Genomic DNA, 14,340 nt, shown 5'->3' with positions numbered 1-14,340 from the left:
GCTAAGATATTGATTATGACAATACCATTACTTTGTTGAACTGAAAAAAGGCTCTAAATGAGGAGACGATTCCTCTTGATGGAATCGATTCCAAGCTTTGGAATCGAGGGGGGTTCGGCCAAGATGGCGACTGTGTAACATCCATGTGCTGAAGCTCTGCACTTATTTTATAGTTGACACATGTAGAAGGGAACATAATAATACTTTATTTGCTGATCTAAGTAAACCCTTTTTTCATTCTTTCGTCTTTCTAACTTTTTTCTAACCTTTAACGAATATGATGGAAGAAGATAAGCCTGTTCGAAGTGCCATGCATTCTTACGCGAGAAAATCTCTGGATGCCGCTTTCAAAGTGAATGACGCTGCGAATGCCTCTGGATCGAAAATCCCGTTACCTGAAACTCCTAAACCGCCTTCCAAAAAATCAAAAATGGTCGACAGAGTGGCGTCGGACAATCAGACGGTCTCCAATTTACACCTGATGGAAGTTTTGGAGCGAGTAAAAAAAATGCAATTGGAATTTCTGAATCGCATGCAGTCCCTTGAGGTAACAGTGAAAGACAATACGAATTCATTAAACAGTGTGACTGAGGCGCTTGAGTTTATGAGCAATCAAGTAGAAGAGGTTACAAGCAACGTGAGCTCATTACAGAGCAGGGTGGAATCACTCGAAAAGGAGAACGGTGTGCTACGGGAGAAATGCGACGAACTGGATGCTTACAAAAGGAGGTGGAATCTACGAGTGGCCGGTATTCAGGAGCAGCGAGGAGAAGATGTTCGAAAGATTCTAATCGACTTATTCGGTAAAGTTTCTCCTGGGATAGCAGATCAGCTCATCTACACGCTTGATGTGGCCCACAGACTGGGTCCTCGATCTGAGGGAGCGCGCTCGAGCCGCCGCATCATTGTACAGTTTCTTTCACGGAACGTCCGAGATCAGATCTGGAGGGATGCAAGAACCGCCGCCGTCCTCAAAGATCGGAAAATCAGGATTTTTGAAGACTTGACACAAAGCACGAAAGACGCCAGGAACAAGCTTTGGCCTCTTGTCGAACGAGCGAGAAAGGAAGGGAAGAGAGCAGGCTTCAGAGGGCCGTTTGCATATGTGGACGGTAAAAGGATTTCTGCCAAAGATCATTTAGGCTGAATGATGCTGTGGTGTCCTCATCGAAGAATCAATGCAGCAGATGACTCTCATGATACCCACGGTTAAGCACGAACTGCTCCAGGGTATTTTTTTTTTTTTTTTTTTTTCTTTTTTTTTTTCTTTTTTTTTTCTATTCTCTTTAAACGGGATAGACAGACTGTGTGGTTTTCAGCTAATTGGAGTCTGGAGCTAGAAAATGTAAAGGTACCATTACCTTTAAAATCTTCACGTGCTGGATCTTCAGTTCATATTTTTATTTTGGATTTTAATCGTTTAGAACATTTTTTATAAACACGGAATATTTACTTTTGGAACCATCCTTAGCTGTCAATAAGAGCGCTCGTTTTGAACAAAATTTAAAGTCATTATGACTGAAAGAACGAAAGTGAGAAAAAACTGTAATTAAGGAAAAAAGAAAACAAAACAGACTTTTACTCATGCCCTTATACTTAGCCTATGTTGCAGAGTCAGGCGAATTATCGCTTTTTTTGTCGTATTCTAGTGAAGTTTCTTCTGTTCTAATTGATATCTTGTTCTATACCTAGTTCTTTAGGTTGTATATTCTTGTTTATTTTTTATGTCTTTGTCTTTGTTTTCTTTAAATGCCAGAGGTTTAAAAAATAATGTTAAAAGGAAGGCCTTATTTTTGTTTTCTAAGAGGCACAAAGTAGATTTCTGTTTTTTCCAGGAAAGTCACTCTACAGCTAAAGACTCCAAATTCTGGAGGTCACAGTGGGGCAATGAAATATGGGTGCCACAGGGGTCAGAATATTCTGCTGGAGTAGGGATTATGAAGTATAATTTTAATGGTCGTATTCTGGAAACCAGTATTGATCCTTCAGGTCACTTCCTACTAATAGTAGTAGTTATTAATCAGTTTATAGTAATTATTATCAACATCTATGGATACAACTCTGTTGGGGAAAACTGCACTTTCTTAAACATGCTAGATCATAAACTTTCATCTGCATTAGCAAAATATCCTACCGCCTTTCTGATTTTAGGTGGTGACTTTAACATAGTAATGAATAACATGCTAGATCGACACCCTCCAAGGAAAGCAGCTTCTCCAAACTCAAATCTTATAGCGTTTATGGATAAATTTGATTTAGTTGACATATGGAGAGAAATGTACCCGGATGTAATACAGTACACCTGGTGTAACAAAGACCGTTCGAGGCAGTCTAGAATCGATTATTGGTTGATCTCTAAAACACTAGTGAATAATAATATTTCTGTTAATATTAGTAACAGTCCACTGACTGACCATAATGCCATTTATATTTCAATTAATTTATCACAAAATACTACAATTAATACTTCTAAAGCATCACTGTGGAAACTTAACAGTTCTCTTCTTAAATATGAAAAGGTCAAAGAGCAGATTGATGAGTTAATCCAAACTTACTGGGAAAGAGCTGAATTAGAAAAATCTTATGGACGGAATTGGGAGCTTCTTAAATATGAATTAGGGAAATTCTTAAGAAAATTTGGAAGTAATATAGCAAAACAAAACAGATTAATTGAAGATGAAGTTCTTTCACAGCTTTCTTCTTTATCAGTTGGGGAACCATTGACAGAGACTCAAAACACTGAATACTCTAATCTGCAGAATAAATTAGATGGCCTGTACAGATCCAAAGCTAAGGGAGCATATGTTAGATCCAGGAAAAAATGGCTGGAAGAAGGAGAACAGAACTCAGCCTATTTCTTTAGGTTGGAAAGATCCAATGCTATGAATGTCTCTATAGATCGTCTCCAAACAAATGGTAGAGTTCTTGATAATCCTAATGAAATAGCTACTTATTGTTCCAAATTCTATAATAACTTACATACATCAAGATATTGTGATAATTCAGCCAAATCGTTTTTGACCTTGTCAATCAAGATAAAGTTATTTCATTAGAAGATAAAGAAGCTTGTGACGATGATATATCTCAATCAGAAATTGAACAGGCAATTAAGAATTTAAAAAAATAATAAAAGTCCAGGCAGTGATGGTCTAACTGCTGAGCTATATAAGATGTTTGTTAAAAATGTATCCCCTTTCTTATTAAAAGTGTTTGAAGAAAGTCTTGAATTGGAAGCACTTCCGCCAACCATGACACAAGGAGTTATCACCCTGATACCCAAACCCAACAAAGATAAAGAATGTCTAGAAAACTGGAGGCCAATCACCCTCTTAAATAATGATTACAAAATTTTAGCTTCAGTTTTAGCAAGAAGAATTAAAGACGTCCTTAACTCTATTATTGATGAATCACAATCAGGTTTTATGGAGAACCGTCATATTACAAATAACATAAGATTAATCTTAGATCTTCTAGATTACAAGAATCTCACTCCTAATAACAGTTTCATGCTTTTCTTAGACTTCTACAAAGCCTTTGATTCGCTTGAGCACAAGTTCATATTTCAAGCTCTTGACAAATTTGGGTTTGGAGATCATTTCTGCAAAGCCATCAGGACATTATACAGAAATAATAATAGTGTTATTAAGTTAAAATTTGGAACCTCACCAAGATTCAGTTTGTCACGTGGAGTAAGACAAGGCTGTCCTATATCTCCATATTTATTCTTACTTGCCTCTCAGTTTTTAGCTCTGCATATCTCTACTAATAATTTGCAAGGTATCACAATTGACGATAGACAAATTATTATTAGCCAGCTGGCTGATGACACTACTTTATTTCTGAATGACGCCTCTCAGATCCCTTTAGCTCTAAGATTGATTGAGTCCTTTTCCAGAGCTTCAGGTCTCTGCTTAAATATCAACAAGTGTGAGTTAATGTCAATCAAACCCTGTGATCTTCCATTTATTTGTAACATTCCTGTGAAAGATCAAGTTACATACTTAGGAATTTTAATTAATAAAGACCAAAAAACAAGATGTAAAATAAATTTTGACCCTTTAATAGTGAAAACCCAAAGAAAACTCAACTCATGGCTGCAGAGAGATTTGTCAATGAGAGGAAGAATTTTACTCTCTAAAGCCGAAGGATTGTCTCGACTGACTTATGCTGCTCTTTCCTTGGAGGTTGATAAAGGAACACTGAAAAAAATTGATAGCATGTTAAACAATTTTGTTTGGAAAAATAAAACTCACTATGTTAAGAAATCTGTAATAATGAACCAAACTAAACGGGGGGGACTGGATTTTGTAGATTTTACTACCCTAAATAATACTTTTAAAATTAATTGGCTAAAGAATTTTCTTAAAAATCCCTCCTCACTTTGGAATATTATCCCTTATTATATTTTCTCTAAAGTTGGTGGCCTGAATTTCCTTTTACTTTGTAATTATAATGTTTTAAAAATCCCTATCAAACTTTCTAATTTTCATAAGCAGATGCTCTTGGCCTGGTCCTTAATATACAAACATAACTTTTCTCCACACAGATATTATTTATGGAACAATAAGGATATTCTTTACAAGAATAAATCACTTTTCTTTGACAACTGGTTTAAAAACAATCTTCTTTTAGTTGGACAGCTTTTTAGTTCACAAGGCAGACTTTACAACTACTCAGATTTCTTACAGAAATATAATAATCCTGTATCTGCTGATGAATATGCTGTTGTTTTCAATGCCATTCCATCTGGTGTGTCTTTTCTGTTCCAAGGTACTACATTTCCATGGCCATGTACTTACACTCTGAATTTAACTGACACAATGATCGGAAATGTTTGCTTTTCTGCAGATCAACAAAAAAATAACTATAAAATTAGAGCTCTTTTTCAGAGAGAGATAATAACAATTCCTTACATAATACCTTTTTGGAATGGCATTGTGGAGAATATACCTTGGGAGAAAGTATGGACCTTGCCTCATAGATATCTGCTTACCAATAAAGTAAAAGAAATAACATTTAAGTTAATTCACAAATGTTACCCAACTAAAGCCTTTCTTAGGAAATATAAGTCAGACATTGACGTGAGTTGCTGTTTTTGTCATTCCTCTGAAGAAGACTTTATTCATTTATTTTGGCAATGCTCCTACACTGAAAAATTTTGGTCAGACTTTCAGGCATTTATTCAGTGTTATTTTGTAAGTGACTTCTCTTTTTGTTTTCATGATGCTTTCTTTGGATTGTTTGACTATTCAAAAGAGAATACTGGAAAATATTACATAATTAATTTATGTTTCCTGTTAGCTAAATTTCACATTCATAAACAAAAGTTTACTGGCTCTAAACCTCTTTTTTCTTTATTCAAATTGGACTTAGACAAGTATGTGGAAACTATCCGAAGTTCTGTTAATTTGAAAGCTATGAAAACAGTCTCTTTATATTCGTCCTTTGTGTCTTCTTAAGATGTCGTTTTATTACCTCGTTTTTCTTGTTGTTACCCTGGCATAACAAACAAATCTGTATGTATTGTTGTTTTTGTTTTTTGTCTTTATTATTTTAAGTGTACTGTATTAATGTTTTAATGTTTGTATTGTTTAAAAAAAAAAAAAAAAAAAAAAAGCTTTGGAATCGACTCTCGATTCCCAACGCCTCGGAATCGAGGAATCGATTCTTTTTTGGAATCGACTCCCAGCCCTATACAGAAGAGAAGAGCCGCTATCCCCGACTCTTGTTTGTTTAGTGTATTCACAGGTAAATAATATGAACATTTGGAAAAACTGTTTGGATTTGTTAAAATCTGTTTAATTGCAATGTATAGTTACATCCATTTGTAATGTTACATGAAAATTGCACACTTTATTCACTACATGGGTTGTGAAGGCCGTGTAATGGTGGAATTGCTGTATATACTTCTGTTAAGTTTCCTATTTGAGTTTAACACGCTGTTATTTAGTAAATCTGAGGTAAATGTTTATTTGTTTACATTGAAAAGTTAATCGGTTAAGTTAAATGCTCCATTTGGCGCGTTTACCTATCACGTGATCAGCTCGTTTCCGGTTTGAACGACATGTGGGTTACTGGGTTTGGTTTGATACAGTCTATGGGTTTGAGATGCGTTTTCTCTTGTTTTGGGGGGTGTCAAAAATGTCATCCTAATCAGCAGCAGCAGGTACATAAACCACACTGTATTAAAGAGACAGCTGCACAATGTAATTAACATCAAAATAAATTCACAAGAGCAAGTTTATTGTCTGCACATGTTTATTTACATTAAAGGCAAAACAGCTGAAATAATAAGAGCTGGTGTGCTAGACACTGATTAATGTAACATAAAAATACTATACATATTTATATATTTTGCTGTTGTATTGTGGAATGACATTTTGATAAACTTTTCTATACTCCTCTGATTATATAATGGTAAATATTACAATAACATAGCACAACAACAGTGATGAGTAATAGTGATAAGCCTAATACTCACAATAAAAATAATAAGGTCATATAGATCATAACACAGTCTCGGAGGTAAGAAGTGGATAATTCTTGACCTGAAATGTTTGCAAACAACTGCATCATGTTGATATGCCGGTTTGAGCTTGAACGTGCCCCAGGCAAACATGCCATTAAATGCATTTAAAAGTCCATTTCTGGCTCTGTTTTTAACAGACAGGTTCCTGTTTTTCTGACAGCTTCCTGACGAGTGAACGGTGAACATCGTGCTCAGTCTGCAGGATTCACTCTTAAAGGTGTGACAAATATTACAAAATAAAAGATTTTAATTGTTCATAACAGTAACCTGAGTTACTTTCTTACAATAATACTGAACATAAGTGTAAACTTGTTTATAGCAGATTATGTTGTTGTACAAAGGTCAGAACCAAAAGATTTGGCTCCGTTTCAGTTTATGAATTCTAATCGCCCACAACACACATACTGTACTGTACAACACACACACACACACACACACACACACACACACACACACACACATACTGTACTGAACAACAAACACACACACACACACAGACACACACACACACACACACACATACTGTACTGACACACACACACACACACACACACACACACACACACATACTGTACTGTACAACACACACACACACACACACACACACACATACTGTACTGTACAATTAATCAGCAAATGCAGTCTGGGAATTAAATTGTTCCACGTCTGTCAGGACGGTGGAACCTCTGAATGTCAAGACTTGTTTAAACTCTTTTTGCAGCTTTTTTCTGCGGGTTCTTGTGTGTTCAGTATGGCTACAGTAGGAGTGGATGTGATGGAGACAGCAGCTCTAGGGAGATCCTTCCAGCTGGGGATGCTGTACGACTGCAGGAAAGATGCTCTCATACCAGGTACAGTACCGTAACGCAAACTTTCATCACACCCTGATCTGCTGAAGACTCCCAAAAATGAAAACTGTCAAAATCAAAAATCAAATTAAAATCGTATCACATTGCATCCGTAGCTGCTTCATATGTATCTTTAATGTATCGTATCATTGACCACACATCGAGATGCATATCGCATCAGCCTTAGTTATAGAGATGCACATCCCTAATATATGTATATATATAAATACTGTAGAAAATTCTGTAGTTTTTATAAAACAGTTCTGGCAGCTGCATGCTACCACGATGGTGTTTTGTGTGTGGACTAGAACCGAAGCCCTGAGTGACACCATCAGACAGACACTCGTAGGTTCCCCGTCCTCTTAAAGGAGCTGATGATGGTCAGGAGGGGCATCTTCAAGGAGAGGGCACTAAGCTCAGCTGAGTCTAAGAGCTCCAACAGAGCTCTCTTCAGGGCTTGTAAGACCAAACATAGGTCCCAAGAAGGGATGAGGCATGGTCTTGGAGTATTTAGTCTCCTTGAACCTCTTAGGAACCTAATAATCAGGTCATGCATCCCTAAGGACTCACCATCCACCGTATCATGGTGCATGCTATAGTAGCAGCCTCATACTCCTTCAAGGTGGAGGGGGATAACTGCCTCTCCAACCGTTCCTTCAGGAAGGAAAGCACTCCCCCGATGGTGCATCTCTGTCTGTCTTCTGGATGGGAAGAACAGCAGTTAGCAAAAAGATGCCACTTTAAAGTACACCGCTTGAATAAAGGGCGAAGATACCAATTTTCTACATCACTTTTGGCCACAATTGCATACTATTACACAAGTGGCAAAAAGTATATATGGATCATGGGTGCCTCAGTGTCTTTACTGCTACTAGTTTGTCGTATTGCTGCTCATTTGTATATGTGTCCCTGCAGCACAGAAGCAGTCATCAGTAGCACAGGTATATTTGTAGCAATAGAAAACAATACATTGTATGGGTCAAAATTATACATTTCTCTTTTATGACAAAAATCATTAGGATATTAAGTAAAGATCATGTTCCATGAAGATATTTAGTAAATGTCCTACCGTAAATATATCAAAACTTAATTTTTGATTAGATGTTTAGGAGTTCTTCCTGTCTGTGCTCGGACCAACCAGCTTTAAAAAGGCCCAATATTTAGATTTTTTTTGCTCCCTCAGATTCCAGATTTTCAAATAGTTGTATCTCAGACAAATATTGTCCTCCTAACAAACCATACATCAATGGAGAGATCATTTATAAACCTTTCAAAAAAATCAAACATCTAAATTTTAAAGAAAATGACTCTTATGACTGGTTTTGTGCTTCAGGGTCACATATATGAAAACTTTGCACTATTTGCGACTGCATCAGTCACTGATGCTCATTTCACTGGAAACATCTGATTGCTCCATCACTAAATCACTGTAGGCCTGAATGGACCTAAAGTGTAATCCATTGCAATTATTCCCCCTTTTTTCACAGGAATCACACTGTGGGATCCAGAGAAGCTCCAGCAGAGTTTACGAACCCGTCCCCAAATTAACACAGATTTCCAAGTCACGTCTTCAGACTCCATTGAGGACAAATCAACCTTACTGAACATCGACGGCTCTCTGAAACTCAGTCTTTTAGGAGGACTGGTCAGTGTGACAGGAGCAGCCAGATATCTCAACGACACCAAGAAGTCTTTCAGACAGCAGAGACTGACGCTGCATTATCACTCAACCTGCAGGTTTGAAGAGCTGACCATGAATCACCTGGCACCTGAAAATATCATTAATCAGGACGTGTTTGATAATGACACAGCGACACACGTGGTGACAGCAGTGCTGTATGGAGCAGACGCCTGCTTCGTGTTTGACAGAGAAGTTTCAGCAGATGAGAACAAAACTACAGTAGAAGGAGAAGCAAAACTGGCTCTTGAGAAACTCAAATTCATTTCAGTAGATGTGGACGTCAGTCTGAAGATGGATGAAGCTCAGAAGAATGCAGTCCAGAGATTCACGTGCACGTTTTATGGCGATTTCCAGTTACCCTCAAACCCGACCTCTTTTGAAGATGCTCTGAAGGTTTTCACTGATCTTCCAAAACTTCTGGGAGAAAAGAAAGAGCTTGCTGTTCCTCTGAGAGTTTGGCTCTATCCTCTGGACAAACTTCACTCGAGAGCTTCGAAACTTCAGAGGGAAATCGGCATGGATCTAATCATAGCCATAGAATCAGTGATTGAGAGTCTAAATGCAGCTGGGATGAGATGCGGTGATCTTCTGAAAGACTCACCCGCTCTGACGTTCACTGCGTTTCATGATAAAATTCTGCAAATGAAACAAAACTGCTACAAGTACAAACTGAAGCTCGCGAAGAGACTCGGCTCTCTGCTGCCGAACATCCGCGGAGACGTAATGAAGGAAACGACTCTGAATGAACTTCTACAAGAGCACGAGGAATCTCCTTTCAGGAGATCTGACCTCGCAGAATGGCTGAAAGAGAGAGAAAGAGAGTCTGACGTCATTAAATCAGTCCTCCGGCAGCTGAAGGATGCCGGTGCACAAGCAGAAGTCAACGTAGACCTGCTATTAATGGATCTGGACGTTGAGAATCTGGTCTGTTTCATATTCACATCCCTGGACTGGACAGATGTGCTGCTGCTTCAACAAAAGGACTGTTTGAGTCCTTCAGCGAAAGGAAGAAATAACGAGAACCGCCCTGATGCAGTGCAGAAGTCTTGGCTCAGTCCTGAGATCCAGAAGACCATGAGGAGCAACTTGAAGACATTTAAGAGCTTGATCGATTCAGGAGATCGTAAACCAGCCAGGTTCATTGTGTCCTCGAGAGAAATGGAGAATAATCCAGGCTCCTGCATTCTGCTGTATGAAAGTGAATGTGATGAAGGGGTTTGCTTCATTCCTCCATCACAGCCAGTCTGTCCAGTCTCTGAAGAGGTCACAGATGAAGGTGTAGTTGTGAAGGTTGCTCCAGCGTGTCCTGCTACAGAGGAGCTCAGATTACTGTATAAAGCCAAGCAGGACTCAGTCTGGACTTCTGAACCGGTGATGAAGGATCAACACACAGTTACTCTGACTGATCTGAGAGCAGGAACTGAATATGAGATCATATGTGCAGCGCTGGGGAAACTCAACTACACTGTGTACAGTGACGTCACTGAAGTTACCACTGAGGTGAGTACAGTATGATGATCCTGTTGAGAATGTGTACCTTATCTTGGTTATTTGCAACTTGCTAATTTGTATCAAATTGTCTCTTTCAGGGAAGGAGCAGTGTGAGTACTGGTGAGTCATTAATCTTTCCTGCCTATAAGTTGTTGCTAAACATGGTTTATTTGAGCATGGAAACTCAATGCAACTTAAAGTTGTAACATAGTGAAGTGCACGATGAAGAAGGTTCCAAAAATAGTCTTTAATGGCAAATCCACACAATAAACGAGTTCTTTTTATGGATTTGAAACAGAAGAAGCTTCTTCAGGACGAGGTGACGTGACCCGAAGGTGGGAGAGTTTTATTATATTTTACAGTTATGTGTAAATTTGACCCTGAAGCTTAAGTCTTAAGTAGCACAGGTATATTTGTAGCAATAGACAACAATACATTGTATGGGTCACAATTATACATTTCTCTTTTATGCTAAAAATCATTAGGATATTAAGTAAAGATCATGTTCCATGAAGATATTTAGTAAATGTCCTACCGTAAATATATCAAAACTTAATTTTTGATTAGTAATATGCATTGCTAAGAACTTCATTTGGACAATTTTAAAGATGATTTTCTCAATATTTAGATTTTTTTGCTCCCTCAGATTCCAGATTTTCAAATAGTTGTATCTCAGACAAATATTGTCCTCCTAACAAACCATACATCAGTGGAGAGATTATTAATTCAGCTTTCAGATGATACATAAATCTTAATTTCGAAAAATTGACACTAAAGACAAGGTCCAGGGTCACAGCCCTGTTTCACCAAATTTGGCATGCCTTGTTAATTTGCTATTCAAGTTTATCAGGTTTTATGAAGATTTTATGATGCACTTGTCAGTGTGTGACAGTCATAGATCAGATGCAGATCACCAAAGAACTACTGATGAGGCGAGAAATAAACACGAGGGATCACGAACGCTGTTTGATGTTTCCCTTCTCACTGGAAGTGTTACAAATGTTTCTGTTTGCCTGGTGCCTTTAGAAAATATCAAAACTGAGCTGTGACTTCATTGTATATGAAAAGCACTTAAAAACTGAAAGTGTGGTTATTGATGAGCAGTTCATTGGTTAATAAAATAAATCCAGAATCTGGTTTAAAATGAGGAGAATTATTCAGACGTAAGCCTTTTTCTATCTTCTCCTGCAGGAGTCAGAATTTGAAAGTATTGAAGAATCCCGATGTTTCCAGCTTCAAGGTATTGTTATTGTTCATCAAAGTCATCTCAGTGTTTTAGTAACTGTAGATTAAAGTCCTTAAACCTTAAAATAAGATATTTCAGAATGTCATTTAGCCTCATAGTTTGTCTTTTTTACTGTAGCAGCTCAAGCCTTGCTTGATCAAACCAGAAAGCAGCACAAAGAGCCAATCATCAGGTAACTAATAATGACATGTGATTTAAATCTTTAGAGATTGAGGTTGTGTTACAACCCTAAATGAATTATTGCATCACTATTTCATGACACTCATTGTTCCAGTCATCAATTTTGAACACATACTCAGGTCATATAATTAAGGAGTTTTCTAAAAAACTAGGGAGCATAAAACACTCATAACTGAACTAGAAGAACACTTCTGTGTGTAAGATCAGATAAAGTCTCCACGTCAGAAAATATGCATTTAGTCTGGTATTCAAACAGTTTTAGGAAGGGCTGTCTAACACCCAAAAACCTTGAAAACAAGACATCTCATACTCATGAAAACAAACCACACAATCGTAAGATTATCACAAGGAAGAAACATAATAACAACAATATAAAATTGTTATAAAATGAATAATTTAAGTTTCCCGAACTGCTCATGTAAACATGATAAAAGCATGTTGTTGAACTGTGTTTGTGTCTGTAGTGTCCTCATCGGAGACGTTTAAACTGAGACTGAAGGAGGAGTTTCAGTATCTGAACGACAGACAAAGCCTGAATGACGTCTTCACTGAACAGCACATCACAGAGGACCCTGATTCTCACATCAGCGATGACAGACACATCATGCGCAACGATGTGTTTGAAGGCCAGCACATCAGGACAGTTTTGCTGAAGGGAGATGCTGGCGCTGGAAAAACTGTGACTGTGCAGAAGTTCATCCTGGACTGGGCTGAAGAGAAATCAAACACCGATATCGATTATATATTTCCGATGCCTTTTCAGAAGCTGAACGTCATCAGAGAGACGGTGAAGAAGTGTAGCTTCACGGAGCTCCTGCGGCGATGCTTCGAAAACACTGAATATGTGAAACTCAGCGACTCTGAGAGGATCGTGCTGATCTTCGATGGACTCAATGAGTTTAAACTTCCTCTAGATTTCAAAAACGCAAAGAAGATCACTGACGTACACGAGCCAGTGTCAGTGTCTCATCTACTGGTAAACATCATCGTGGGACATCTGCTTCCAGACGCTCAGATCTGGATCACCAGCAGACCAGCGGCAGCCAATCAGATTCCTGACGGGTTTATCGATCGCGTGACGGAGATCCAAGGCTTCGATGAGCTACAGAAAGAGGAGTATTTCAGAAAGAGCATCAGTGATCAGAGAATGAGTGATAAAGTCATCAGTCACATCCAGAAATCCACCCGCATCAGCAGCATGTGTTACTCACCAGATTACTGCAGAATCATCGCAGCGATCCCAGAGAAGATGTTCACTGATTTCCCCAAGACCCTCACTCAGATGTACAGCAGACTCCTGTTAGCTCAGACTGAACTGATCCCGGAGAGAAGAGAGAGCGTCACGGCTCTGGGGAGACTAGCGTTTCATCTGCTGGCGAACGGAAACTCTCTCTTCTGTTACGAACACTTAAAGAAATGTGGCATTAGAGACGAAAGTGTCCTGATGCGCTCATCAATCATAAAGGAGATTGAAGATCAGAGCAAGCGGAAATTGCTCTGTTTTGGGAATCGCAGAACGCAGGAGTTTCTGGCAGCTTTATATGCGACTGAAGTCATTAATGGGAACAATCAGCTCCAGCGCAGAGATCTGTCCAGTCTAGGACTTTACTATGGAGAGATGTGCTTCTCATCAAACTCTTACCTCAAGAGTGTGATGAAAAAAGCTTCAGAAAGACAGATGGATCTCTTCTTCTGCTTTTTACTGGGTTTGTCGCTGGAGTCCAGTCAGAGAGCTTTAAAAGACCTCCTGAAGACCTCCAGCTCTTCATTCAGTCACAAGGCAGTTCAACACATCAAATCAATGATCATGGAGTCATCTCCAGAAAACACAGACAAATGCAGTCTCCTGTTTGACGCTTTGAAAGAACTGGATGAACGATATTTAATCCAGGAAATAAAAACACAGCCGAAATCTGGACTCAAACCCTCTCCTGCTCAGATTTCAGCTCTGGTGAATTTAGAAAAGTAGCTGGATGAGCTCAAGTCACATCGATCGGAGGATCTGAGGATGACGAAGGGAATCAAGGATTGAGTGATTCATACATACATCTGAAGCACAGATCGTTTATCAGTGATTTTATGAATCATAACTAGTTGTTAGCTAAGCACATTTTCCTCCCTCTACAGGCTGAAGAAGTCCTAATCAACATGATTCCAACGCTATGTAAATTTTTCTATGTTCAAAATTTGCTAAATGTATATAATGAGCGAGTACATCATAAATTAATCTACCAAAACACCTTTTTGTCTTATCCCAAATCACTACTGTACATTTTATAACAAGTGATTATTTTTGGACTATTGTAGGTTGTTCGGGTCATTCTGAGTATGGGTCACCATACTTGGCTGAATGTCACGTCACGTC

General features: G+C 38.4%; 1 protein-coding gene across 1 annotated transcript; it reads left to right on the top strand.

Moving 5' to 3' along the window:
- The first annotated feature begins 6,650 nt into the window (after nucleotides 1-6,650).
- On the top strand, nucleotides 6,651-13,944 carry LOC109052838. The gene is made up of 8 exons (XM_042766995.1): nucleotides 6,651-6,746; nucleotides 7,280-7,380; nucleotides 8,865-10,558; nucleotides 10,648-10,669; nucleotides 10,848-10,884; nucleotides 11,741-11,789; nucleotides 11,913-11,967; nucleotides 12,440-13,944. Exons 2-8 carry the CDS (start codon nucleotides 7,281-7,283, stop codon nucleotides 13,942-13,944), a joined length of 3,462 nt encoding a protein of 1,153 aa, XP_042622929.1. The 5' UTR covers nucleotides 6,651-6,746; nucleotide 7,280.
- The last annotated feature ends 396 nt before the right edge of the window (nucleotides 13,945-14,340 follow it).

The sequence above is a fragment of the Cyprinus carpio genome, chromosome A11 (assembly GCF_018340385.1).
Source record: "Cyprinus carpio isolate SPL01 chromosome A11, ASM1834038v1, whole genome shotgun sequence".
NCBI lineage: Eukaryota > Metazoa > Chordata > Actinopteri > Cypriniformes > Cyprinidae > Cyprinus > Cyprinus carpio.
The sequence above is the reverse complement of the archived record's forward strand: the minus strand, read 5'-3'. Positions and strand labels throughout refer to the sequence as shown.

Coding starts and splice junctions, on each gene's coding strand:
- LOC109052838 (XM_042766995.1), top strand. CDS start 7,281: ATGGCTACAGTAGGAGTGGATGTGATGGAGACAGCAGCTCTAGGGAGA. Junction 10,559..10,647: donor TCACTGAAGTTACCACTGAG/GTGAGTACAGTA, acceptor TGTCTCTTTCAG/GGAAGGAGCAGTGTGAGTAC. Junction 10,670..10,847: donor AAGGAGCAGTGTGAGTACTG/GTGAGTCATTAA, acceptor GATTTGAAACAG/AAGAAGCTTCTTCAGGACGA.